The 25,762-nt window shown below is 34.8% G+C and overlaps 2 protein-coding genes across 2 annotated transcripts; both read left to right on the top strand.

Moving 5' to 3' along the window:
• Positions 1-254: 254 nt before the first annotated feature.
• LOC137962478 (glycerophosphodiester phosphodiesterase GDPD1, chloroplastic-like) lies at positions 255-3,495 on the top strand. The gene is made up of 8 exons (XM_068809366.1): positions 255-429; positions 514-695; positions 1,818-1,877; positions 2,025-2,105; positions 2,188-2,388; positions 2,478-2,573; positions 2,661-2,857; positions 2,982-3,495. The coding sequence occupies exons 1-8, from the start codon at positions 333-335 to the stop codon at positions 3,208-3,210; spliced, it is 1,143 nt and encodes a 380-aa protein (XP_068665467.1). The 5' UTR covers positions 255-332; the 3' UTR covers positions 3,211-3,495.
• A 17,450-nt stretch (positions 3,496-20,945) lies between these two features.
• On the top strand, positions 20,946-22,989 carry LOC137963823 (NAC domain-containing protein 83-like). The gene is made up of 3 exons (XM_068811029.1): positions 20,946-21,622; positions 21,887-22,173; positions 22,293-22,989. Exons 1-3 carry the CDS (start codon positions 21,442-21,444, stop codon positions 22,584-22,586), a joined length of 762 nt encoding a protein of 253 aa, XP_068667130.1. The 5' UTR covers positions 20,946-21,441; the 3' UTR covers positions 22,587-22,989.
• The last annotated feature ends 2,773 nt before the right edge of the window (positions 22,990-25,762 follow it).

The following is a 25,762-nucleotide window of genomic DNA, read 5'->3' as shown; positions in this document are numbered from 1 at the left end:
AGGGTACCTGAAGATCTCACGCGGAGAGGAGACGGCGATTACTCCTCCCATGACGGGGCGGAATATTCCGTCCCGGCTGCCTTCCTTCTTTTCCACGGAAAGCGACGACAGGAAATTGCAACGGAATCCGAATCAGGACCCCACCAGAATATCCGTTAAGTATAATTCCGTGCGGTTTTAACTTTTTTTCTTCTTGGGTTTCTCCCCTCCCCTACTCCCCTTCTCCCTTCCCCTCCTTAAAATCCCCTCCCCTCCCTCCCTCTTTCTCGACACTCGACAATCTTCGATTCGAACGTTCTTGATTTCCCTCTCGTTTGTCCTCTTTTTCTTCCATGGCTCTCAAGGCCGTCCATGTCTCCGACGTGCCCAACCTCGACCATCTGCCGGATAATGCCGTACTTTCGCTCTCGTCCGGCAAGTCTTACAGAGGTGAATTTTGAATTTCGAAATCTTGTGGAGGTTTATGGTTACGCTCTTTGTTGACTGATTCGTTTCTGGGTTGCTGGTTTTAAGGTGTCGAAGGCGTCAGAACGTCGTCCAAGTCGCCCAAGTTTGTTGTGATCGGGCACCGGGGATCCGGCATGAACATGTTGTACTCGCCGGATCGGCGAATGAAGGCTATCAAGGAGAACTCCATTATGTCGTTCAATGCCGCCGGAAAGTTCGCCGTCGATTTCGTTGAGTTTGACGTTCAGGTGATTAACGCATTTTCCTCTCTTATCTGTCACTCTCTCTCTCTGTCTCTCTCTCTCTCTCTTCTTTTCCGACTGCTTTCGCTTTTTCTTTCGTTTTCTTGTCCGTACGTTATTTCGGTTTTTATGTCCGTCTCTGGTCGGAGTCACTCTGACGTCAGAAGAGTAGTCGCCGCCGCCGTCGGCCGATTGTATCTGCGTTAACTAAAACGTATATAATATATTGTCTACTTTTCCACGGTTCCGCTGCGTTTACCGGCGTGGTTCGCCCGACGCGGTGTTATCTGTTTTTCTCCCCGTGTTTTCATCAGATGAACCAAAGAGAGAAAACCTTTGCCGCCGGCCGACTTGTGTCTGAGTTTAACTTTTACGTATGTTGTCTTTCCTTTGACTGCGTTTTCCTGCATGATTGGTTTGTCGGCGGGTTTACCAGATGAATGAAAGTCAGAGAAAACCTTCGCCGCCGACCGACGTGTACTTGAGCCAACCTCCACGGATTCTTCTCTTTCCACTGTCTTTGCCGGCTTGGTTCGCCGGTCGCGGCGTTCTCTGATCGTATCGCCCGCGTTTTTTTAACAGGTGATGGGAAGCGAGAGGAGGGAACCTCGAATGCCGCGCCGTTGCTGACTTGGCAACGTACGGTTCGCCGCATATGAACGTTTTTGAACACTTTCGTTTTGCGGTACCGAGAAAATCGCCGCGTTATTGGGATGTACGATGTCGGTGGCAACGTGCCTTCCTTGGCCTTTTCTTGCTGCGCAAGCTGGCTGGCTGGCTGTCGAACAGGACGTGCTGGATGCGTATTGCGCACCAGCATCTCTTGTTCTCTGTCGGTTACACGTCAGTTACACGTGGTCTCTAGTAGATCTAAATCCCACTTGCAGCTTTTTTCAGTTGACCATAAAGAATATAATTCTTTAAAATTTCTTTTCCTTTTCTGAAATTCTGGATTTTTAATTTTGATATTCTCTAGCTCAGATTTGGTTGAAATTTGTCAATTTCGTGGTCCCTTTTGAGTGATTATTGCATGTTTTCTCTTCTGATAATCTCTTATCGTTCTGAAAAAAATTGGGTGAGAGAAGAAAGCTTAGATGAGAGAATAAAAAAAAAATGTAATTTTTGTAGGTGACGAAGGATGACTGTCCGGTCGTTTTCCACGACAACTTCATTCTCGCTGAAGAAGATGTAAGTTTTTCACCTTCCTTTCAGTTAATTTGGTTCTTCCTTCCCTCTTAAAAGTTAATTTTTGTCGACCCTCTTGGATCGAGCTAACATTTTATATCTGGGGTTGTTTAATTTTAATCCATTTTTTTGTGGGTTTTGAATTTACAGGGCTGCCTCTCTGAGAAGAGAGTAACAGAGCTTACTTTGGAGGAGTTCTTCCATTATGGACCTCAGAGAGAACCTGGAAAAGTAATGTTTTGTTCTGTGCTTTGAATGTGTTCATTTCGTGTTGAAGTGAAAGAATTGTTGCTAAGCTTGGGATAAATTTTAGGTGGGAAAACCATTGATGAGGAAAACCAAAGACGGAAGAGTATTGACCTGGAAGGTTGAAGACGATGATTCTCTTTGTACATTGCAAGAGGCTTTCCTGAAAGTCGATCCGTCTCTGGGTTTCAACCTAGAACTCAAATTCGATGACAACATAGTTTACGAAGACGATGAGCTTACTCATGTTCTTCAAGCCATCTTGAAGGTTGGTATGATTAAAGAGCGTTTAGTTTGTCTCATTGGGTGCATTTAAGATTTTGTGAAATAACTTGGGTTTTCTTTTCAATTACTCAGGTGGTGTTTAAATATGCCCAAGATAGATCCATCATCTTTTCAAGCTTTCAACCAGATGCAGTCCGGCTTGTTCGAAAACTGCAGAGTGTTTATCCTGTAAGAGTCACACTCTTTTCTTGTCTTGGGAGTTCTCGGATCATGATTTTGTCTAGAGATTCTCATATGGTGATTTGCATTTACCAGGTTTTCTTCCTCACAAACGGAGGCTGTGAAATCTATACTGATCCAAGAAGAAACTCTTTGGATGAAGCTCTGAAGCTGTGCTTGGCCTATGGTCTTCAAGGAATTGTGTCTGAAGTCAAGGGGATTTTCAGAAATCCTGGGGCAATTTCTAGGATTAAGGAGGCAAATCTCGGTCTTCTCACCTATGGCCAGTTGAAGTAAATCTTCCTATCCTCATTTACTGTTCAAATGCCATTCAGATTCAAACCTTTTTTTTTCTTTTTCTATTTCTTTTTTTTCATTGCATATCAATCTAATCTTTCTTTCCACTGCGTGTTCCAGCAATGTAGCAGAGGCGGTTTACATGCAACACCTAATGGGTATAGACGGAGTAATAGTTGATCTAGTGAAGGAGATATCAGAGGCTGTTTCAGAGTTGATAAAGCCGGCAGACGAGGGAGAAGAGTCCTTGCAGGATTCCAAGATAGAACTCACAAAGCCCAAATTCTCAAACAATGAGCTTTCTTTTCTGCTCAAGCTTATACCAGAGTTGATACAAGTCTGTGGCTAAGTAGATAAAAGTTATTTCTTTTAAAATTTTTCGTCTTTACTGTTGTATCTGGGGCAAGTGTATGTACAGTGATTAAAATGCCCTTTCGTAAAAAATGCCCGAGTTTTCTCCACACCTCAAAACCCCCTTTACAAGAATAGTTTCTCCACACCGCAAGCACTTGTGAAGGCAAAACTCATCGGATTTTCGAAAGTTGCTCTTCGACTGCGGAACTGAATCTCCCTGTTTCTAGGGTTCTTCCTGGCGACCAGAAGCAGCAGTCGCAGTCTACTTCTTCCTCTGGTTCTTCTTTGTCTTATACAACTTGCCCACGAATATCCGGAGTTTGAGAATACGATTGCTCCGATACGGAATGATGCGTATTGATTTTTGAAGTAGAGCATTAAAATATAAGTCGAAAGATTAAATAGAAGATGGGTTGATTAATATGGTAAAAGAGATAACTCAGTCAGAACTGAAGTTTGGAGAAAAAGGTGGGGATGCTTTCGGGGATGGTGGTAGGTAGGGATTACATCGAGCCGAGTTCGTGAATGGCTAGAGCTCAGCTCGAACCTAACTCGATAAATCTCGAACTTGAACCAAATTTGAGTTCAGGTTTGGGTTCGTTTCAATGGCTCGAGCAAACCGCGGTTCGGTGCAACGGCTCGCGAGCTAGCTTGATACTTAACGAGCAATTTTGGGGAATCGAATAAGGGTTTTTTGTCTTCGCCTCTTTCTCATTGGGCTCAATTTCGATTGTCGATTTCTGTATTTGGTTTCGATTTTGTGGAATCAGTGGCAAAATCAGAGGAAAATGGGAAAAAATTTAGTGATGGCGATGAGAAGTTCACTTAGTCAGAGCTTCCCCAGTCTAAACAGAGAAATAAGAGGTCTGTAATTTGCTCCTTTCGTTTTTATTCGATATCTTTTTCTATTTCTACCATTTCTTCCACAATCTCTCTTCGTTCTTCATCTTTAATGGATTTTTTTGTAACCGATGATTATAGAGGAACAATCTCTTCGTTCTGTCTTCTTGGAGAGGAATAAATCACATAGGTGAGCAGAGCCTGTTAAAAAGTTACGGAAGAGAAGGAAACTCATTTGTCCCTCTTCCCTTTCTTTCTCTCGGTTAGAGGTACTTGCGGCCAATAGGAAGTTGTTCTGGCTTTAGACAAGCTTGGCAAGCAGGAAGTTGTTCTGGTTAGGTGCATCCCTCAGGTTAGATTAGCCCACCCCTTCTTTTTTTATGTGAAATATTGCCAATTGTTTAGTTTTAATGGTGGTTTTAGAGTTCTATTTTTGTTTTTTCAGAGATTGCTTAATTAACTGTTTATTATCTATTGAAATAGCCATTTGCAAAAGAATGGCCAACTTTAATAGAATGGCCAATTCTATTTCTATAAATTATTGCCATTTAAAATGGCCATTACTGGCTAGGTAAGTGTGCTATGTTCATAAAAACAACTTGTGGGCCTACATTGAAGTGTCTACATTCTTAACGGACTGGTTTAAAAAGTCCAAAGTGTCATGATCAATGTATTTGCTGAATAAGCATTTCATTAGTTCTGACGCTAAATTGCATGAGGACCCTGAGAGTCGTTAAATAATTCAATCTATTGACTTCTAGGTATCAAATCATGTTGTAGTGCTTGAGTTGGGCTTTTGGTTGTCACCCATGAAATTGCATTTATAGTCTATTCAGCGTACATTATCAACTACATGTGTAGTTGGGTGTTGTAAGTGTACCAAGGTAGTCCAGAGGAACGTATATTTTAGAGCTTCCGGAAATCCTTTGTAGCCATGGTAGACCAGAAAAAAATTGAAAATATAGACAAAGATTCCTCAAAATAAAACATATTTATTGAAAAACAGATAATGACAAAACTTCTTCACAGTCTAACAATATATGCACAAGATAACAAATGTTAGTGCCACAATTCCTCTTCCAACGAGGGACTCAACATAACACACCATCACACATTTCCTCTATACAATGCTGCTAAGGCTCTGTAACAGAACTCAAGTGCTCACTTTGTCATTTAGTTAAGTGAAGTACCATGTTTGTCTCTGTATTTTTCCTGACATTGTTGTAATTGCATATTCTTCCAGTTTTTCTACTATTTAACAAAAACCGTCGATGAAGATCCATGAGTAGACTCCCGCCAGGTCCATTATGAACCCCTTACACAATAGAAAGTGTTTCTATCTCCTCTCTCATCTGTGTCTATATTTATATGTTAATCTTTTTTTTTCTATTTATCTTTGTTTTTTGGATTATTTTTTGTTTTATTTTTAATTTATAATTTTTTTGTAGAGTAAGAATGTCAACACCTCATGCTCAATTGGCATCGCTAGTTAACACTAGTTCTAGTGTGGCCTTAGATAATGACTCAACTCCACCAGAGTCGTATCCCCTTGGAACTGCTAATGTAACATAAGTGAACCGAGTTGAAAGTACCCTAAATAAAGAAGAAGGTGACACTATCCAGAGTTCAAAAAGACAAAAAAGGTCTCATGTGTGGTCGGAATTCAAATAAGTCTCATTTATTGATGGTACAAAAAAATCTTAATGGTGTTCAATGTAAAACCAATTTAAGTATTATTAGTAGTGGAGTGACTACACATATGAGTCGGCATTTGGAACATTGTTCTAGTAGAAAAGTGGTAATTAGAAAACAAAAAACCATAGACTTTCAACCAGTCAGGTCTAATGTTGATCAGAGTCCATATGGCCTTCCTTTTATGGATTTTGGAGGCAAATATGATTAAGTTAGAATGAGAGCTCTCATTACTAATTGGATTCTTATGCATGAGCATCCATTCATGATAATAGCAGAGGAGAGATTTAATTTTTTAATGAAGATGGCAAATGTGAATTATGAAAAAATATTCTATAATACCATTAAAGAGTGTATTAAAGTGTACAAGGCTGAAAAAAATTAAAAACTTTGTTAAAAGAGATTAACAAGATTAGCCTTACCACAGATCCTTGGAAGTTCTAGAATCAAAAGATTAAATACATGGTTATTACTGGACATTTTATTGATAGTAATTGGAAACTACAAAAACAAGTCTTGAGTTTTGTGCATGTTCCTCCTCCTCATCGTAGTGTTGACATAGTAGACACTATTTACAAGTGTTTGCAAGATTGGGATATAAAAAATAGAGTATTTAGTATCTCAGTTGATAATGTTGTATATAATGATGTTTGTTTGAGAGTTTTAAAGGATGATATTTCAAGAAATAGGAAATTAGTTTGTGGTGGAAAGTTATTCCACGTACGTTGTTGTACTCATATTCTGAACTTATTAGTCCAAGATGATCTTACTCAAATTAAAGATATCATTGAGAATGTACATGAGAGTGTCAAATTTATAAATCTGTCTGAAGCTAGACTTCGTACTTTTTCTTAAATTGTACAACAACTACAACTAGGTGAAAAAAGGTTGGTTATTGATTACCCAACTCGTTGGAACTCCACTTATGACATGTTGTTTTCTGCATTAAAATTCAAATATTCATTCCCTAGATTTCAAGATAGAGAACCAACTTATGATTGTTTGCCAAGTCTTGATGAATGGGAAGATGTTGAAATGGTGTGTGGGATTCTAGAAGTTTTTAATGTAGTTACTAATATGCTCTCTGGGAGTAACTATCCTACTTCTAAGTTGTACCTTAGTGAGGTATATAGGGTAAAAAAAAGTTATGAATTTTCCTTCTACAAATGAAAATATTTTCATTAGGACAATAGTTGGTAGAATGAAAGGGAAATTTGAGAAATATTGGGATGAAAGAAATTTGTTGATGGTTGTTGTTATGGTCTTGGGTCAAGTACTTATGTCCTCCGCTCCTGACAAACCGGTCTTTTAAGTAGTATTGGCTAGGTGCTTAACATTTGGTATCAGAGCTAGGGCTACGTCACGGGTTCGATTCCCGTGTGTTGCAAGCGGCATGTAGAGGTGTGTAGCCCTGGGTAGAGGGGGCGACCAGAGTGTGTTCCCGCACCATGGGCCATCGCTATAAGCAAAAGGGCAACCTGAGTGTGTTACCGCACCTTAGGACCATCGCTAGAGTGGGCCGTCTCCAGTGTAGGCCGGCTTGGGTGTCAGCCTCGCGACGATGGCTGTGATGTTACGGTCCTGGGTTAAGTACCTATGCCTTCCGCTCCTGACAGGCCGGTCTTTTGGGTAGTATTGGCTAGGTGCTTAACAGTTGTTCCTTCAATTTTGGATCCAAGGTTCAATTAAGATTGATTGAAATGTGTTTTCCAGAGATATATTATGAGGATGAAGTTACAATGAATATAGACTTAGTTCGACAAACCTTATGTGAGATTTATGATGAATATGAATCCATATATAATGTGGAGATCACAATATGATTTTGATGTTTTGGAATGAAGGAAAGTGAATAATTTAAAATTTTGGGTATTATCTAAGATGACAACAGATATCCTTGTAATTCCTATATCAACAATAGCTTCAGAGTTTTAACTTTAGTGCTGGTGGTAGAGTAATAGACCCATATCATTCTTCCTTGGCACCAAATAAAGTTTAAGCTTTGATTTGTGGTGGTGATTGGGTTCAGGCTCTTTACAGTGTCAAGAAAAATCAAAAGGTGAACTATTTTTGAATAATTATTTATTATGATAGTTTTTAGTAAGTTTTTTAGTTTTATTTATTAAATTTTTGTTTGATGATTACAACTTGAGAAGAAGACCGTGAAGATAATGCTACTAGTTGATTTTTCATCTTTTTCTCATTAAGGCAATTTTAATATTTTTCACTACATTAAGTAACGAGTAGTGGGAGAGTATTTTTTATTAGACAATAATAAGTTTTATTTTTTTGGTTTTGTCATAGGTGGAAATTTTGCTCATGCGGGGAGTTAGTATATTATTTTCTAACATGAAGAGAAAGAGCTATAGTTTATAAATTTATATTGAATTTATAGTTTTTATTTGGGTGATTGTGAATTGATATTGATATTTCATTTAATTTTCTTGAGTTTGATTATTGTATAAAGTTTATTCATAATATTCTGTAGTGTTTATGAATAATTTTATGTAGAGTGTACAGACAATTTAATGCAGGTATTATGTACATAGGTTATACCTAATTTTAAGTAGAGGTTATGCCCTATTTTATGTAGAGGTCATGCACAATTTTATGTAAAATGTATGGATAATTTTATGTATAATTTATTTGACATGTAATTTTTGCAAAGTTTTAAATGTATGTAGGAGCTCAAACTTGGCTAAGCTCGAGCTCGAATTTGGTTAAAATTATTGGGTTAGAGCTCGATTACAATTTTAGGCTCGAGGATAGGGTCGACTTGAGCTCAAGTTCAAAATATTTAAATCAAGTTCGACTCAAAAATAGGCAGGTTCGGGGGTCGGCTCAGTTCAATGCCACCCCTTAGTAGCTAGTAGTAGGGTAGAGGCATTGCCCTTCACCCTTTTTTGTCTCTTGGTGTCCTTCACCTAGGCTTATCAAATTTACTTATTTATCCCATTTTTTTCATGTTTTATTAAATGGAATAAAATAAAATATTTTTTATAATTAGGTATGTAGGTAGATTTATCCAATTACACATTTACCATTTATTAAATAAAATGAATGAAATAAAATTTATTTCTCAATTAGATAAATGATTACCTAATTATATATAAGAATAATTTAGTAAAAAAATTATTTGAGTAAATGTATATTTGAGATAAAACATGATATTCTTAGGCTTTTGTGTATATGATAATATACTTTCTTATATTTTTATGGTTTCATAAAATTTTATTTTTTATTATTCCATTAATTGCCTGATTACCTTTTTCTATCATTCGATAAATACGTAAATAATGTATGGAACAACTTATTCTATATATCGATAATATAGTATTCCAATATATTATATATAAATAAAACAATATATAGAATAGTTTATTTGGTTTTGTTTATATATTATTTACAACCTATTTCTTCCTATTCCCACTTTCGTTTTCTGATCAAATATTATTTTTAATAATTCTAATAACAATTTATGATGCAGCTAATCTAAGTGTACTTATCTATTTATGACTGGGCCGGTTCTAATAAGATTAGAGTAAATGTAACTTTTATGTCAATCTTGTGGTTTATGTAGCATTTAGAGTTGTGTTTTCAAATTATTTAATCATTTCAATAAAGAAAAAACAAAAGAAGAGGAAGAAGAATAATTTTTTAGTAGTGTCTAGTTTGTACTATTGTTACAAATTCAATAAGAAATAACCAAAGGCTAAGGAATACTATTTACAGCTTGTGTATTAAAATTCCATAAAAAGAGCCCACATGGGTTTGCAAACTCTGGTCCAAACCGTATACATCCCATGGATATCATAAGTAATCTACTAGGCTAAATTTATAATTACTAAAAAATATTAAATAACGATTAAATTACCTGATTACTTTGTTGAACAAAAAGTGTAATTCATTATTTATTTGTTTTAGTGTATGCATAGATAATATATTTTACAATTCTAGTGGATTTTTATAAAATATTTTAATAGTTTTTGAAAATTTTATAATTTCTAGTCTATTTATTTACATAATAACCCATTTTATCATTGATAAATAGATAAAATAAATAATATATAGAATAAGATATAAATAATTGGGTGAAGTGATATTCAAAATTAGTTTGTAATCCAAAGTAAGATGTCTTTGAAAGTTGACTCCTATAAGGCTTCCATCAAGGGTAGACTTGATAGTGAGGTGACTCAACTAGGACCCTTATTGTATTTAATTCTCTATGGAAAATCTTTGGGCTACATTTTCTTGTTTCTCTAGCTTAAACAATACAAATTTGATCCATTATTTTTTCCATGGGGTTTTATCTTTCTATTAAACATTTGGTTTAAAGTTTGTTACAACCCTTTTAGAAAATGATACTAGAAATAATTATTTAAGGCAATTAAGAGCATCTTGTATCTTCGAAAATTATATCTAACTTGTAATGCCTCCTTTGAAAATAGGTCTAGAATTTTCTAGTGAAAAGGGTAAAATCCCTTTTACATACCTTAGTTAATATATTCTCGTGTTTTATTTTTTGTTACAACCTAAAACTTGACAATACCCTTGATTCCTTTTGTTTTTATTTCAAAATCCCAATATTTTTTTGTATTGTTTCCTTGTGTATTTACTATATTATTCACAATAAAAAAATAAAATGAGTAAATAAATAGATAACATTAAGATTTTTTAAAATAGTACATAAATAATTAACAAACTATAAATTGTTTTTTACAATTACACCAGAAGGAGTTAAAATCACATAAAATCAGATAAATGAGTAATTGGGAACAAAATAATTAAAATCTTGCACAAATCCATTAAAAAAAGATTTTTATTCCATATTTATTCGTAACTGGACTATTAATATATTTACTTATAATTAAATAAAATAGTTACCTCTATCATCACTCACAATTTGCTTAAACTTGTAAATGCTTGCAACAAGTATCAAGTAGAGATTATAAAAAAATTAGGATAATGATAGTGAGAGATGATTATTATTCAATAAATATCCAATAATTTATTTTTTACAATTACACTAGGAGTTAAAATAACATAAAATCAGATAAATGAGTATTTGGGAACAAAATAATTAAAATCTTGCACAAATCCATATAAAAAAAATTTATTCCATATTCGTTCGTAACTAGACTATTAATATAATTAATTCTAATTAAATAAAATAAAATAGTTACTTCTGTCATCACTCACAATTTGCTTAAACTTGTGAATGCTTGCAACAAGTATTAAGTAGAGATTATCAAAAAAAATAGGATAATGATAGTGAGAGATGATTATTATACAATAAATATCTGAATAAATATGATGTTATTCCTATCATTACCTTTCATGTTGGTAACCTACCCATGATAGCATAGATTGTGCATAATCATGATTTTATTTTCATTTTTGGTTTATCATGACACCATTCTAATTTGACCTCATGTGTTGATATTTCCACTGTGATATCTAATGAGTTACTTTTTAGTAAGATGATAATTAGTAAAACTAATTAAATATTTTTAGCCCTGCCTCATTAAGATAAGAAGCTTGTACATGGAAGTAGATCATTGAGTGAAAAATCTTTTGCCCATAGTTTTGCCTCATAAAGAAAATTTCCAAAATCAAGGACCCCCTTTGTAGTTCCAATTAAGTTGGTTGCTATCCAAGGAGGTGGAGATAATCTATCTTCCTTTGAACTACTTAAATAGCCTTTGGATTATTGACATCTTTCAAATGGTGACATGATTATTATCCAATGAGTGTTGCCAACACAAGTTCAAATATGATTAACAAACACTATGTCACTCTCATCACTATTTTATATGTTGGTGACCTACCAAATCCAAATAATAGTTAGCTTTTGATAAGTTGAGGTAATCAAGATAGTTAATTAATTTTCTTGATTTTAAGCTCTAATCTCCTTGTCCCCTTTGGCCCCATAGGTGCATGAAGAGGGAAAGCTGACCCCTTTGTTTTGATAATTCTACTCTGACATCATGAGTTGCTTAGTGAGTAACATGACAATTACATTCAACCCCTAATTGATTGAAGTAATGCTGAGCATGTAAGAGATCATCATTAATTAAAAGTAAGCTTTTTGACCTTGGCCAAGAAGAACAGGCCAAGGAGACCGTGGTAACAAGATTTTGGGTTTATTACATTTATATTCACTTCATATATCATAAAATATTGGGAAATGTTGTGAATTAATTTATTTTTTTGAGGTGTGGGTCAATTGGGACAATATCAATTAAATATTTTCCGTCGAGCCAATAGTAAATCAACAAGTGCCTAGTGACTCAAACAATAATCCCTTCTAATCTTGACAAGGATTTGTAGGTAGTATCACATTGTGTCACTCATAAACCTTAATCCTGATTTAGTAGGGGCCATACATTAGAAGAATGATTTTATAGAAGCTGAAATAATTGGATTAGGCCAAGATCAACGTTGTGGTTAGCATTATTTGTTATTGCAAACTAGGTTATAAGACTAATGAAATTTGACGTTTTAAAGTTAATTTTACGTTAGTTTATTGGTAAATTTTAACATAATAGATACTAAAACAACTAAAATTATCATCTTATGGATTTATTCTCATCTCTTTTTAAAGGATATCAGTTATTAGGGCTATCGGTCTTACTTGATTATTTATTCTATTTTTAATAACATGTATAAATAAATAAATAATTGTACTCAGTTAACAAGAAAACTATAGATATTTATAATAGCATTTGATGATTATTAATTGCTAACAACCTTAGTAATTATACAACATGTGAAAATAAAATTCATATTTTTATAAACAAATAGATAAATTATACCTAATTAATTGGGTACCTAACAAGTATAGTTTTAGTTTGATAATTGCGCAACTAAAAATAATAAAAAAATAGGTTTTACACGATTATTACGTGTTTATAACCTTATTAATTATATAATTGGATTCACATTGAACATTCAAATAATTGGTTCTACGTGACAAATCGAATTTTTAAACGATTGGTTGGGTGTCAAAGGATGGTTAGTATAAATTAATATGTAACAAAGTAATGAGAACAAATGCCAAAAGAGAAGCATCACCTCCAAAAAGAAATAAAGTGATACAAAACGTGAACACATGCATGTTGGAGCACAAATGGGTCAAAGACCTTTTGGTAGTGAGACCCAAGTTTGATACCACAACCAAAATCTACTATTTATTATTATTTACCTAGCTTGCATACATGATAAATGATGCCCTTCCGAAAAGAATACATAATACTTAAATGATTGACCGAAAAATAATTTGTTGCATCTCCAAAAGATCTATTTTCCATCCTCGATCAATTCAAATTTAATTCTTCTTCTTCTTCTTCCTCCTGTCTTTCTTTTCTGTTGTTTAATATATGTTCAATATGAATTCCTTGAGTTCGCTTGCATTTGACTCAATAATGTCCAACTTTTGAGTTTTTTTTCTCCATGTTCAAACCCTTTTTTAACTTGTTTCCCTTCTTGCCAAGAGAAGGAAGCCACCTTAGTACTTCAAGAAAAGTAATCTTGGTTCCCATTTTCTGAATAGTTAAAACTTGCACTTAACTATTAAGTGCAACCGATTACTATTATGGATGGGTGGAAGGATCTTTTTCTTTTCCCCATTGTCTTCCACATAAAAGCAATTTTAACTTGACATGTTAAAAAAGGAGTTTAGATTATACAATTTGGTTAGGGTTGAATTAAACATGAGTGACCGATTCTTCGAAGTAAAATTAATTCAAGCAAGATAATTTCTCTCATTTTTATGTGTTTCAATTATGCAACCTATAATTTTTTAAAATTGTAACTATTTTTAAAAATAAAATTGGGTTTTAATATTTAAGTAAATAATTTTATAATTTTCAATAATTATTATTTTATTTAATCATAAATAATTATGTATAACATAATCATTATTTAACCCTAAACTATGGCGGTTAATCATTATGTATATCTTCGAACTATGAATTAATGTGTCTCACTTATTATTTATTTAATTGTGTTAAAAGCCTTAGGAGTTTTTCTTTTTCAACCAATTAAAGATACAATATTTTTTTGATAAATAGATAACTAAATAGATAACCAGTGATAAATAGATAACTAAATAATATATTTATATATATATATATATAATAAGATACAAATAACTTGGTGAAATGACATACAAAATAAGTTCTCCATAATCAAAACTATTACAAAGTAATTTATTTTGTTCTATGTTTACAATTTACATCCCTAATTACAATTGGTTTTAGTGAAACTCATGGTTGAAAAAATGAATCAATGGTAAACATTTAGTCAAGCAACCACATCAATGATCAAACTTTGTGATATAAATTTAGAAGATGTAGCTTGAAGACATTACTAAAAAAACTCTTGTCAAACACATAAGTTGGATGGTCTTTGAAAAGACGTAATCAATTCGATCTCTACAAACATTTAGATTTGATTTCTATGATTAACTAGCAATTTGAACTTGTTATTGGAGGTACTATAACGTTTGACGTGAAAGTTTTGGTCTCATGTTTCATTTGACTACTTCAAGGAAACATGACAAAGTTGTGGTAGAATATCTTCTAATGGAATTTCGATATAACTTCAAGTAGGTCTTATATGAGTGTAGAAAGAGTCCAAACCAATGGCTAGATTGAGTTTCTTGTTGGGGCCGACAAAATTGACTTACCACTAGCCATCATATGAGGTCTTTGAAGAGGATAATTTGGTTGTATACTATGTCCTATGACATTGATGAAATATATGAAGTTGCATTAAATTTCTACTTGTTACAGGCAATGTTTGAGAACATTGGTAGAATTTTGGGTGTTTTCTTGGGATCCAAAGTTATAGTGACTCCAACAATTTTTTTCTTGTTCCGAATTTTGACTAGAACGGAGGTGGTTGAATTTTACTTTTAAATTTTATTTTTTTTTACTTATTTAAAATCTATGGAAATATGTTATATGTCATCAAATGAAGTTATTATAAAATATTTTAATCACATTAGTCCATATTATTCATTATTTATCGTATCTCCTCCCTCCCAAATGCCATGTCCCACTTTAGGGCAGAGTGCCCTTTGTATCTTCTAATGGACCTACACTTTTTACTCTGTATTTATCACCAATCGAAATTTATGATCTTAACTATCTTTAAAAAAATGCTTGTACTTGTCTTTTAAATCAAGTAAGTCACCTTTCTACTTTGCCAGGCTTCCTCTTTTAGGGTTGTTGAAACTTTATTGGAATTGTTTGAGAGCCAATTGGCCTCTAATCCAAAGTAAGATGTTTCTTTGAAAGTTCACTCCTATAAGGCATCCATCAAAGGGGAGACTTGAGAGTGAGGTGACTCAGCTAGGACCCATGTTGTACTTATTTTGTACTTATTTTCTAAGGAAAAATCTTTGGGCTACATTTTCTTGTCAGCTCTAGCTTTAACAATAAAAATTTGATCAATTATTTTTTCCATGGTGTTTTATCCTTGTATTAAACATTTTGTTTAAAATTTATTACAGATCCCTTTAGAAAATGATACTAGAAATAGTTATTTAAGGCAATTCAGAGCATCTTGTTTCTTCGAACATCATATCTAACTCGTAATGCCTCATTCGAAAATAGGTCTATAATTTTCTAGTGAAGAGGTTGAAATCATTTTTACATACCTTAGTTAATATATTCTTGTGTTTTCTTTTTTGTTACCAACTCGACAATACCTTTTTTTTATTTCAATATCCCAATACTTTTTTCGTCACCCGTGTCATTGTTTCCTTGTGTATTTACTATCCAAAAAAGGAGTTAAAATCATATAAAATCAGATAAATGAGTAACCGGGAACATAATAATTGGAATTTTGCTCAAATCTATATAAAAAAGACTTTTTATTCCATATTCGTTCATAAATAGACTAATAATATAATTAATTATAATTAAATAAAATAGTTAGCTTTGTTTGCACTCACAATTTACTTAAACCTGTAAATGCTTGCAACAAGTGTTAAGCAGAGATTATCAAATAATTAGGGTAATGATCGTGAGAGATAATTATTATACAATAAATATGATGTTATTCCTATAATTATCTTTCATGTTGGTAACCTACCCATGATAGCATATATTCATCATGACACCATTCTAATTTGAGCTCATGTGGTAGCACTTTTCCACAATGTGATATCATATGAGTTGTTTTTCATTAAGATGATAATTAACAAACCTAATTAAATATTTCTAGCCATGGAAGAAGTAAGGCGAGTTTGTAGTTGACAAACAAGAAAAAAAGGGAGAGGTGCCCCTGACTCTCCTAGGAGAAGGGGTGGGAGCCCCTTTCCTATTGACAAACAAGGAAGGCCCTCTTCTTGCTTAACGAAAAGGGGTAGGGGCCTCCTCACCTTTTTCTTGTCAATATGCTAAGAAAAAGAAAAGAGGAGTGGGTACTTTCCCTTTCCTTTTCCTTCCTTTTCCTTTGAAGGCGATGGACTCATCAAAGGCATCAATGGAAAACTTGGGGGAAGGGTTCTTTCCTCTTTTCTCCCTTTTCAACCACCGGTGAGAGCCAGACGTCTTTGGCTTGTAATAATTAATAATCTTATTTTTCATAAGGAAGAAATAAGAGGGCCCTATGGAAAAAATGATCAAAAACCCATAAAGGAGTTCGACCCTAACGATCGAATTAATTATGCAATTACTAATTCATGATTTGGCATGTACATAATGAAGACTTCATTCTCGATTCGACAAGAATTTTTATGAAAGCGTTTCAATTTCCCATAATGTATCCTCATTTTTGCCTAATTCTTTCTTGGGCAAGTGTTATCAAATCTTGTCTACTTAAAAGACAAATCCTAATTGATTCAGCCAAGTTTGGACTAGCAAATCCAAAGAACTAGAGAAATTAATATTTATTAATATATTTTTTATGACTTTTTTGGTTATTTTAATTTTATCATAAAATCACATATTTCTCCTAAAGTAAGATTAATTTTTTTTTTAAGAAAAAAGGTTTCTTCCTAATTTTCCAAAATCAAGGACCCCCTTTGTAGTTCCAATTAAGTTGGTTGCTATCCAAGGAGGTGGAGATAATCTATCTTCCTTTGAACTACTTAAATGATCTACCTTATCAATAGCCTTTGGACTATTGACATCTTTCCAATGGTGACATATGATTATTATCCAATGAGTGTTGCCAACACAAGTTCAAATGTGATTAACAAACACTATGTCACTCTCATCACTATTTTATATGTTGGTGACCTACCAAATCCCAATGATAGTTAGCTTTTGATAAGTTAAGGTAATCAAGATAGTTAATTAATCTTCTTGATTTTAAGCTCTAATCTCCTCATCCCCTTTGGCCCCATATTTCTACTCTGATATCATGAGTTGCTTGGGGAGCAAGATGTCAATTACATTCAACCCTTAATTGATTGAAGTAATGCTGAGCTCGTAAGAGATCATCATAAATTAAAAAATAAGCTTTTTGACCTTGGCCAAGGAGACCAAGGTAACAACATCTTGGGTTTATTACATTTATATTCACTTCATATATCATAAAATAATGAGAAAAACTGTGAATTAAATTTTTTTTTTTTTTTTTTGAGGTGTGGGTCAAATGGGATAACATTGATTAAATATTTACCGTCGAGCCAATGGTCTTTTGATAAGTGCCCAGTGACTCAAACATTAATCTCTCCTAATCTTGACAAGGCTTTGAAAAGGAAAAGTGTAGGTAACATTGCTTATCATATTGTGTCACTCATTATCTTTACATTAGATTGATGATTTTTTAGAAGCTGAAATAATTGGATTAGGCCAAGATCGATGTCATTATTTGTTATAAGACTAATAAAATTAGTTTTATTAGCGTAAAAATTGACATTTTAAAGTTAATATTACGTTAGTCTATTGGCAAATTTTAACTTAATAGATACTAAAACAATGAAAATTATCATCTTACGGATTTATTCTCGTCTCTTTTTAAAGGATATTAGGTATTAGGGCTATCGATCTTACTTGATTATTTATTCTATTCTTAATAATATATAAATTTTTTTAACATGTATAAATAAATAAATAATTGTACTCAATTAACAAAAAAACTATAAATACTTATAATAGATTTTACGCGATTATTACTTTCTAATAACCTTATTAATTATGTAATTTCTTCACCCAACATGTGAAAATAAAAATCATATTTTTATAAAAAAATAATCAAAAATAGGTTTTACACGATTAATACGTGTTTATAACCTTATTATTTATATAATTGGATTCGCATTGAACATTAAAATGATTGGTTCTACGTGACAAACCGTATTTTTAAATGATTGGTTACGTGTCAAAGGATGGTTAGTATAAATTAATATGTAACAAAGCCATGAGAACAAATGCCAAAAGAGAAAGCATAAAAGAGATAAAGTGCAAAAATGCAAGTGAGACACAAAACGTGCACACACTTGCATGATGGAGCACAAATGGGTCAAGGACCTTTTGGAAATGAAACCCAAGTTTGATTCCACCACCAAAACTTACTATTTATTATTATTTTGCTAGCTTGCAGACATGATAAATGATGCCCTTCCCAAAAGAATAAATAATACTTAAATGATTGACCAAAAAATATTTGTTGCTTCTCCAAAAGATCTATTTTCCTTCCTCGATCATTTCCAGTTCAATTCTTCTTCTTCTTCTTCCTCGTGTCTTTCTTTTCTGTTGTTTAATATATATTCGATATGAATTCCATGAGCTAACTTGCATTTGACTCAATGATGCCCACAACTTTTGATTTTTTTCTCCTCCCCTCTTGCTACGAGAAGGAAGCCACCTTAGTACTTCAAGAAAAGTAAACTCAGTTTCCCATTTTTCGAATAGTTAAAACTTGCACTTAACTATTGAGTACAACCGACTACTATTATAGACGGATGGAAGGATCTTTTTCTTCTCCCCATTTGTTTTTCACATAAGAACAATTTTAACTCGACAAGTTAAAAAACGAGTTTAGATTATTCAATTTGGGTAGGGTTGAATTAAACACGAGTAACCAATTCTTCAAAGTAAAATTAATTCAAGCGGGATAATTTTTCTCTCATTTTTACGTGTTTTAATTATGTAAACTGTAATTTTTTAAAATCTTAAGTATTTTTTAAAAATAAATTTGGGTTTTAATATTTAAGTAAATTAAATTATAAATTTAAATAATAATTCTCTCTCTCTCTCTCTCTCTCTCTCTCATTTGACTTGTCTCCACTAACCCTACCATGAAAAATAAATCCTCACAAATAAAAGAATATTATTTAAATATAAAAAGTAAAACTAATTAATAAAATAGCTAAATAAAATAAATAAATTAAGAAAAAACAAAGAAAAAGACATCCTCCACTCAAATATTAAAAAAAGGAGAAAAACCCTTTTTTTTTAATTTGTCAAAGCACAAACCCTATTCAACACCCACACGCAAACTAATTTGACCAATTAAAAATTAAAAATAAATAAATAAATAATGAATCTGAATTAAATAAATAAATAAATAAATAAAGGAGAGAGAGAGAGAGGGGAAAACCATCAGCCGCATTTTAGCCTGCTGTCGATGTCTCAAGTGGTGGAATCTCCCGGGCCCACATTTTAATTTTTTTATTACTTTGTCCTTTTACTAATTTTTTATTTTTTTTAAATTTGTTGGCCTTTTGTATACGGAAGCCGACCGTGGACGTCAATGTTTGAGGCTCGAGTTGGACTAGCACTCGGTCGGGCACGGTGCCACCCGCTCGTACTTTTTATACCGAGACTACCCTTCCGAATTTGTTTATTATTACAATATGCCATTAGGGTTGGTGAGTTGTATGGGTTGTGAAGACTCGCGGAATCTTAATGTTTAATTAATTCATAAGTAGGAACTTGGAGCAATTTTTAAGTACATTTCCATGTCCTTTTATGTTGTAAAATTACAAATTTATCCTTATAATTAATCTCCTAAGTTTATCCTTTATTTTATACAACCCAAATTTTAATAATAACTCCAGCAAAATAAGTCTGCAAAATAATAATAATAATAATAATAATAAACACTTTAAATATTTATCAATAAGTGGGTCCTGAGGGTTTATATGGCATTAATTAATTTGAGAAGAAGTGTAGAATTTACATCAAAGTGAATTATCTAATAAATAGAAAAATCAAATTAAAAAAATAAGCAGATATAATTTTTATAAAATTATATATCTAAAAAAAAACTCTTATTTTTATTTATCTGAAAGAAAACATATATTTTTAACTATAAATAACCAATTAAAGCAACTGGATCAAATTTCCAACACCCATAATATTACAAAAAATATTATTTAAATTTTTAAAAAATATTTTTATTTAATCTCCAAAAAGAATTAGAAAATATTTCTTAAACCCGAATCATAAAATGAAATATAGAGGAATTAAGAAGAGAGAAAGAAGGGTGGTGTGTGCTAGGGTCTAAAAGGTGACAAGAAAAGCAGACAGGAATATATGGGTGTGACCAACGCAAGAAATGGCTCAAAATGGCTGCCTAGAGTCACCCCCTCCCCCCCCATTAACTCTGATGTTTACGTCAACTCTCAAATTCTCTTTTTGAGTGTCTCCGTGGGTTACACAAGTCTCCATCATCCAGGGGCATTTTCGTCAAAACGTAAAACCAAAATTTTTAAATTTCTCCGAAAATGGAAGATCTGCAAAATCTTCAAAGGCATCACGTAAAGGTCGCTCTTTGTCATTTACACCGGATCCAAGTCGGTGTCCGTCGCTTCGAGGTCTGATAGGTCTCTTACCCCCATTAATGACCCCACCACTCGTATAACATTCCCATAATACCCTTTTAAGATTTTTTATAAAATTCGATAAATAAAATTATTTCTTATTTACCTAAAGGGTATTTTTGTCTTTGAACTATGGATTCGATGCACTCCTATTAAATACCCTCCAGAGTAGGGACACGGTCCCCCCCCCCCTAGTGAGAGGTCCATGAAGGGCAGAAGTGTAATTTTGTCACAGGAATATTTAAAAAAGACAGTTGGACCCTTGTCCGTTGGATCGTACCATCGGCCTCAGGAAACGAAGATGAAAATCCAGACGCGACTTTTAGCTGCATTCGATTGCTTTCCTTTTAACCTTTTTCCCCAAAATCCAACGATTCTTCGTTTGTTAAAATGCGTCAAAGAGGAGTTTGAGTCTCTTTTACGCCAAATCCCTCGTCCCATTCTCCGAGCCGCATTACTATAAAGAAGCGTCGCTTTTCGTATCACAACCATCTCTCTCCTCACACCTCCCTTCCCCTCTTTCTTTTCTTTCTTCTCTCTCCCTTGTTCTTGTTCTTCGTGTTCTCAGGCCGTAAGAACTAGACACGGCTCTTTTTGTTATACTGGGGAGCTAGATTACAAGAGTTAGATATATGATGTTGGATTTTTGCTGAGGTTCCCTGCGACATCTTGCGGTGTTTCTTCTTGTTCTTCATCTTAGGTTACGAAAACTAGATACGGGTTTTTTAACTTGTAATGAACTTGGTTGGTTTGTCGTCTTTGGTGTTGGATTGCGGGAGTTAAATCACGGGTGGGTTGAGTTTTTAAGTGGGATGGAGCTGTGGGTCTTCGGATTTGGGAAAGGACGAGAAATGGATTGTTTGAGTTGGTGAAGAGAGAGGGAGCTTGGGCTTGTGGGGGGATTTGAGGATGGAGAAGCTGAATTTTGTTGCTAATGGAGTGCTGAGGTTGCCTCCTGGGTTTAGGTTCCACCCGACGGACGAGGAGCTTGTTGTTCAGTACCTCAAGAGGAAGGTTTTCTCTTGCCCTTTGCCTGCATCGATCATCCCGGAGATCGATGTGAGCAAGTTTGATCCCTGGGACTTGCCTGGTGAGTTGAAAAATTTCCCAGAATTTATGCTGCTGATCTTGCCTTTCTTTCTTTCTTTTTTCGTTATGAATTTGGATCTTTCTTACAAAAGAGCTCGTCCTGCTCATCATTCATACATGTTGAGCTGATGGGTTCCCAAAATATAGTTGTCCGTGTCTTTGGATGCTGCGAAAGCCAGCTTGCTTGTTTCCTCTGAATGCACCAAAATGTGCTTTGCTAAATGTTCTTGTGCACGCTGTAACTATTAGGGTTCTTTGCTTTTAGGGAATTCGGAGGGAGAGAGGTATTTCTTCACGAAGAGAGAATCGAAATACCCAAATGGAAATCGAGCCAATAGGGCAACTGGTTCGGGATTCTGGAAGGCGACTGGTAAAGACAAGCAGATCGTAGCTTCGAGAACCAATCAGTTGGTGGGAATGAAGAAGGTTTTGGTTTTCTACAGGGAGAAGCCCCCAAAGGGATCTAGAACTGATTGGATTATGCATGAGTACCGTCTCTCGGATGCCGCTACCAGAGCCTGCATTTCTCCTCAGAGGAAAAACGGCATGCAAGTAAGTTCCAATTCTCACTGAAGCATGCTCTGATCCCCTAATCCTTTTACGATTTTAGAACAACCTTTTTTATAATTCTCCGATTAGTTCTGAAAAGCTTTTGCACTGTTGCTCTTCAGAGTTCCTTTGTGCCAATGGAGGACTGGGTGCTTTGTCGGATATTTCTGAAGAAAAGAAGCCAAAGAGATGATGAAGAGTTCATCCGTCCCTGCTGTCAGAACAGATTCAGGGACCTTGGGTCAGCAAGAGCTGTTCTCATCGCCGTCATGAATCGAAGAAACAACGAAACGGATGATGCATCATCTGATTCAGAAGCCAGCGGCATAACTGAACTTTCTTCTGCTGGGTCTGCAAATGAAGAGATAACTAGCTGCAATAGCATTTCTTCATCATACCCTGGAAGGGAAGCATAGGACCAGTTCCATCCTTAGTAACGGACAAGGCCATTGGAAAGCGAAGAATAATGACCACCAGAGGCTTCTTAACTCTAGCTAGCTCTAAATTCCCACTAGTTGTCTTTCCAATGTTGAGAGCTTGAAAAGAAGAGGTTCAGGGAGAGTTTCCGAGTTTTAACATGAAAAAGCTGCAATTAACGGTGTTCTAAATGTTGGGTTATCGAGGAAGAAGAAGAAGAAGACTGGTTGTTTTTGTAATGAAAACCCCAGAATTTTAAATCATAGTGATAGACCCTTCTCTCTGTTTTTGATATTCTCTGAATCATTTCAAACCAATTTGAAAAGCAAGATGCAAAACAGAAATAAAGTATCTTTTTTTTTTCTTTGTTCTCATCAAAAGGCGAATGATTTTCTTGCAGAAGGATGTGTGATACAGAGGGAAGGAAAGTTTGAGGAAAGATGAGAGCATATTTTTATGTGCAACTTGTAGTGTGTCAAAAGAGATGGTGTAGGAGAACAAATTGGGTTTGTTTAGGGAATCCAGTCATGGGCATCTGTTTCACATGCAGGCCACTATTTGTAAAAGATGAATGAAATCATCCACAGAATTCAATTTCAGAATGATGTTATGGTCTGGAAAAAGGAATTCCCATATCTGATTTTAGTGCCTTTTTCCTAGGATACACATCCTGGAGAGCCCAAAAGGGACATAACCAGTCATATAGTGGGACCCCCTGACCAACTTGTCACTTGGAGCTGGGGTAGTAATGGGTTAGGTCCTTATTGTTAAAGGGGCTAACCCCAGTCTAAGTCATCATTAAATGGGTCAGAAGTATATCCCACATGAACTTGGGTCTGGGGTTGATTTTGGGTAAATTGCTTAAGAATCTAAAAAAATAAAAAAATAATATTGGCCATACTTTTCTCTGATTAATTCAAACTTTCTTTCTGTTTTTTGGGTTCCAAAGAGACCCTAAATATATTCAGTCATGTTAACCCTAAAATTGACCTATGCATTAATTGGATCAGGTAAGATACACATAACTCTAACCTATTTATAATCTGGACCAAATTTAGGTCCAAAAAAAAAAAAAAAAAAAGGCATATCACCTGACCCAAGATAAGCAATCGAACGGTCATAGTCAATAACATCTTCTTCAAGTGGCCCCCAATAGAACAATGGTCAAGTGGCTCTCCCTGTCCTTGGCCTCATTGACCACAATGCAATGAACTACTACTAAACCTGTTGTAGTTTACTTACTATTCTCTTCTTCCTTGCCTGCACCCATTTGAGGTCTCTTTCTCCCCAGTCATGATGACACCTCTGGTGGGTTATTGTTGCTTCTCACACGCCATCATCCAGCCTTCCGTCCATGCCTGAAATCTCATGTTCATGTTTCTACGGAAAATAAGGCATTAGATTATGTTCTAGTTTATCGAAAAAGATGAATCTGGTGCGATGGTAGGAAAAGAAGAAAAACAAGTATTTGCAATGATTTGGGTTTCTTAGTAGAGTACTAGTATTAGGATAATGAAAAAGGGGGTAGACGTCAAGAGTGACAGGTTGCCTAAAAGAATGCCGACCAGAGTTCCTTGTGAGCCTGGTTTGGAATCATCTTCCCGGCCTGATTGCGCTGCTGCACGTCACCCTTTGAAACTTCCCTTTCGTTCCCCCCTCCCTCCCCTCTTTTCTCTCCACACAGGTGTGAACAGGAAGGCTCGGCTGACTTGGGCGATGGCTTTGTCAATCACGTGGGCTGGCCGGCGGGCCATTGCAGGCACTCATTTTTGGACTTTTCAGTCCTAGCAGATGAGGACGAGTGGATTAAAAAGGGAAGGTGGTGAGGTCTGTGGGTCCTGCTTTTCGGGGTCATAGTTTGGGAGATATGGGAGTTGGAGAGGAATCCGGCACCGGGACCCACTGTAGTTGACTCCAGATGAGCTGCAATTTTTATTCCACTGCTTTAATGGAGGACTGACGCAACCCCCCTCCCCCACCATTTTTTGGCTTCCCAGAACTCCATTTTGGTTTCAGGGACTCCGATTAGTCCTGTATCAAACAACTCGACTGAATCATATTTACCAATTTCAGACAAAAAAAAGATGGAGTTCCCAGTTAAACTGGCTCAATCTGACGTCTGAACTGGATCATTTGCATCAAAATCTGAGTCAACTTGGTGAAACGTAAAGCTATGTTTTAGACTGACCTTGTGATGAGGAAGGTGAGCAATCTGCCTCCTGCATTGAAAATGATATGTTAATATCTGCTGCAGATAACCATTTGATGCTTTCATTGCTCCTTGTTGGGAAGTTCTTTGACAGATGCGGGATAAATCAGGATGTAAATGGTTTTGGAGTTCCCCACTTTTCTCCAGCACAAAATTCAAGATAGTTGTCAAGGTTGAAGTAGCATCTGTCAAACAAGTTGTTTTCACCTAAACATAAAAGGACATGAAGAGAAAAACGCAGTTGCTCCCTGTAATAGACCAGTTGACCAATGAAGACCCCAGTAGAGTTGTATAAGTCTGATGGGCTAGAAAATAATCACCTCAAAATTTCATAAGAGAAGATAAGGCAAACCATTTTCCTGGTGTTATTAACCTGTCTGGTTCATTGGAGGTCACAATCATCTTTCATTTTCATAATCAGTCATGGTAAATAAATAGTTATAAACACGGTAGAGTACAAAAGAATGCAAGTCATGGCAATGAAAGATGACCAAAATATCAAACGAAATCCAGGATAGAAAAATAATGAACTCCAGAATGTCATCTGTGAGTAGCGTTGTTGTCCCTCCAAACAGGATCTTTCATGTTTTATAAGCACAACAAAAAGGAAGACAACTCTGGTAAAGACAGTCTTGCTCTGTTTTTCTCTTCTCACTGATTGCAACGGATCTCCTGGTTAAGAACATAGTTCCTTGTGTAGGTAGCAATCTTCTACACCGGGCATGTCCATTGCGTAACAGCCTATAACACGCTCCACATCTATCAAAAATGGCCAAAATGAGATTTCCCACCTAAAATGCAACGTCCACGGAATTCTGTTGATTTCTCAACTCCCCTTCTTCTGGCTTGTGCTTTCCTAGAGGCTCCTATGTTTGAAATGGAAAAATCCTTGAGGCATGCTTAGAAGTTGCACTCATTAGTTTTATGATTCTTCTTTATGATATGCCTTAGCACATCAGGAGGACC

Source organism: Aristolochia californica, unplaced genomic scaffold (assembly GCF_029961685.1).
Source record: "Aristolochia californica isolate CCGP_79_NKW_82.1479 unplaced genomic scaffold, dmAriCali1.0.hap1 SCAF_4, whole genome shotgun sequence".
Taxonomy (NCBI): domain Eukaryota; kingdom Viridiplantae; phylum Streptophyta; class Magnoliopsida; order Piperales; family Aristolochiaceae; genus Aristolochia; species Aristolochia californica.
This window is presented reverse-complemented; position numbering and strand designations above follow the sequence as displayed.

Coding starts and splice junctions, on each gene's coding strand:
- LOC137963823 (XM_068811029.1), top strand. CDS start 21,442: ATGGAGAAGCTGAATTTTGTTGCTAATGGAGTGCTGAGGTTGCCTCCT. Junction 21,623..21,886: donor TGATCCCTGGGACTTGCCTG/GTGAGTTGAAAA, acceptor CTTTGCTTTTAG/GGAATTCGGAGGGAGAGAGG. Junction 22,174..22,292: donor AGAGGAAAAACGGCATGCAA/GTAAGTTCCAAT, acceptor GTTGCTCTTCAG/AGTTCCTTTGTGCCAATGGA.
- LOC137962478 (XM_068809366.1), top strand. CDS start 333: ATGGCTCTCAAGGCCGTCCATGTCTCCGACGTGCCCAACCTCGACCAT. Junction 430..513: donor GTCCGGCAAGTCTTACAGAG/GTGAATTTTGAA, acceptor GCTGGTTTTAAG/GTGTCGAAGGCGTCAGAACG. Junction 2,858..2,981: donor CTCACCTATGGCCAGTTGAA/GTAAATCTTCCT, acceptor TGCGTGTTCCAG/CAATGTAGCAGAGGCGGTTT.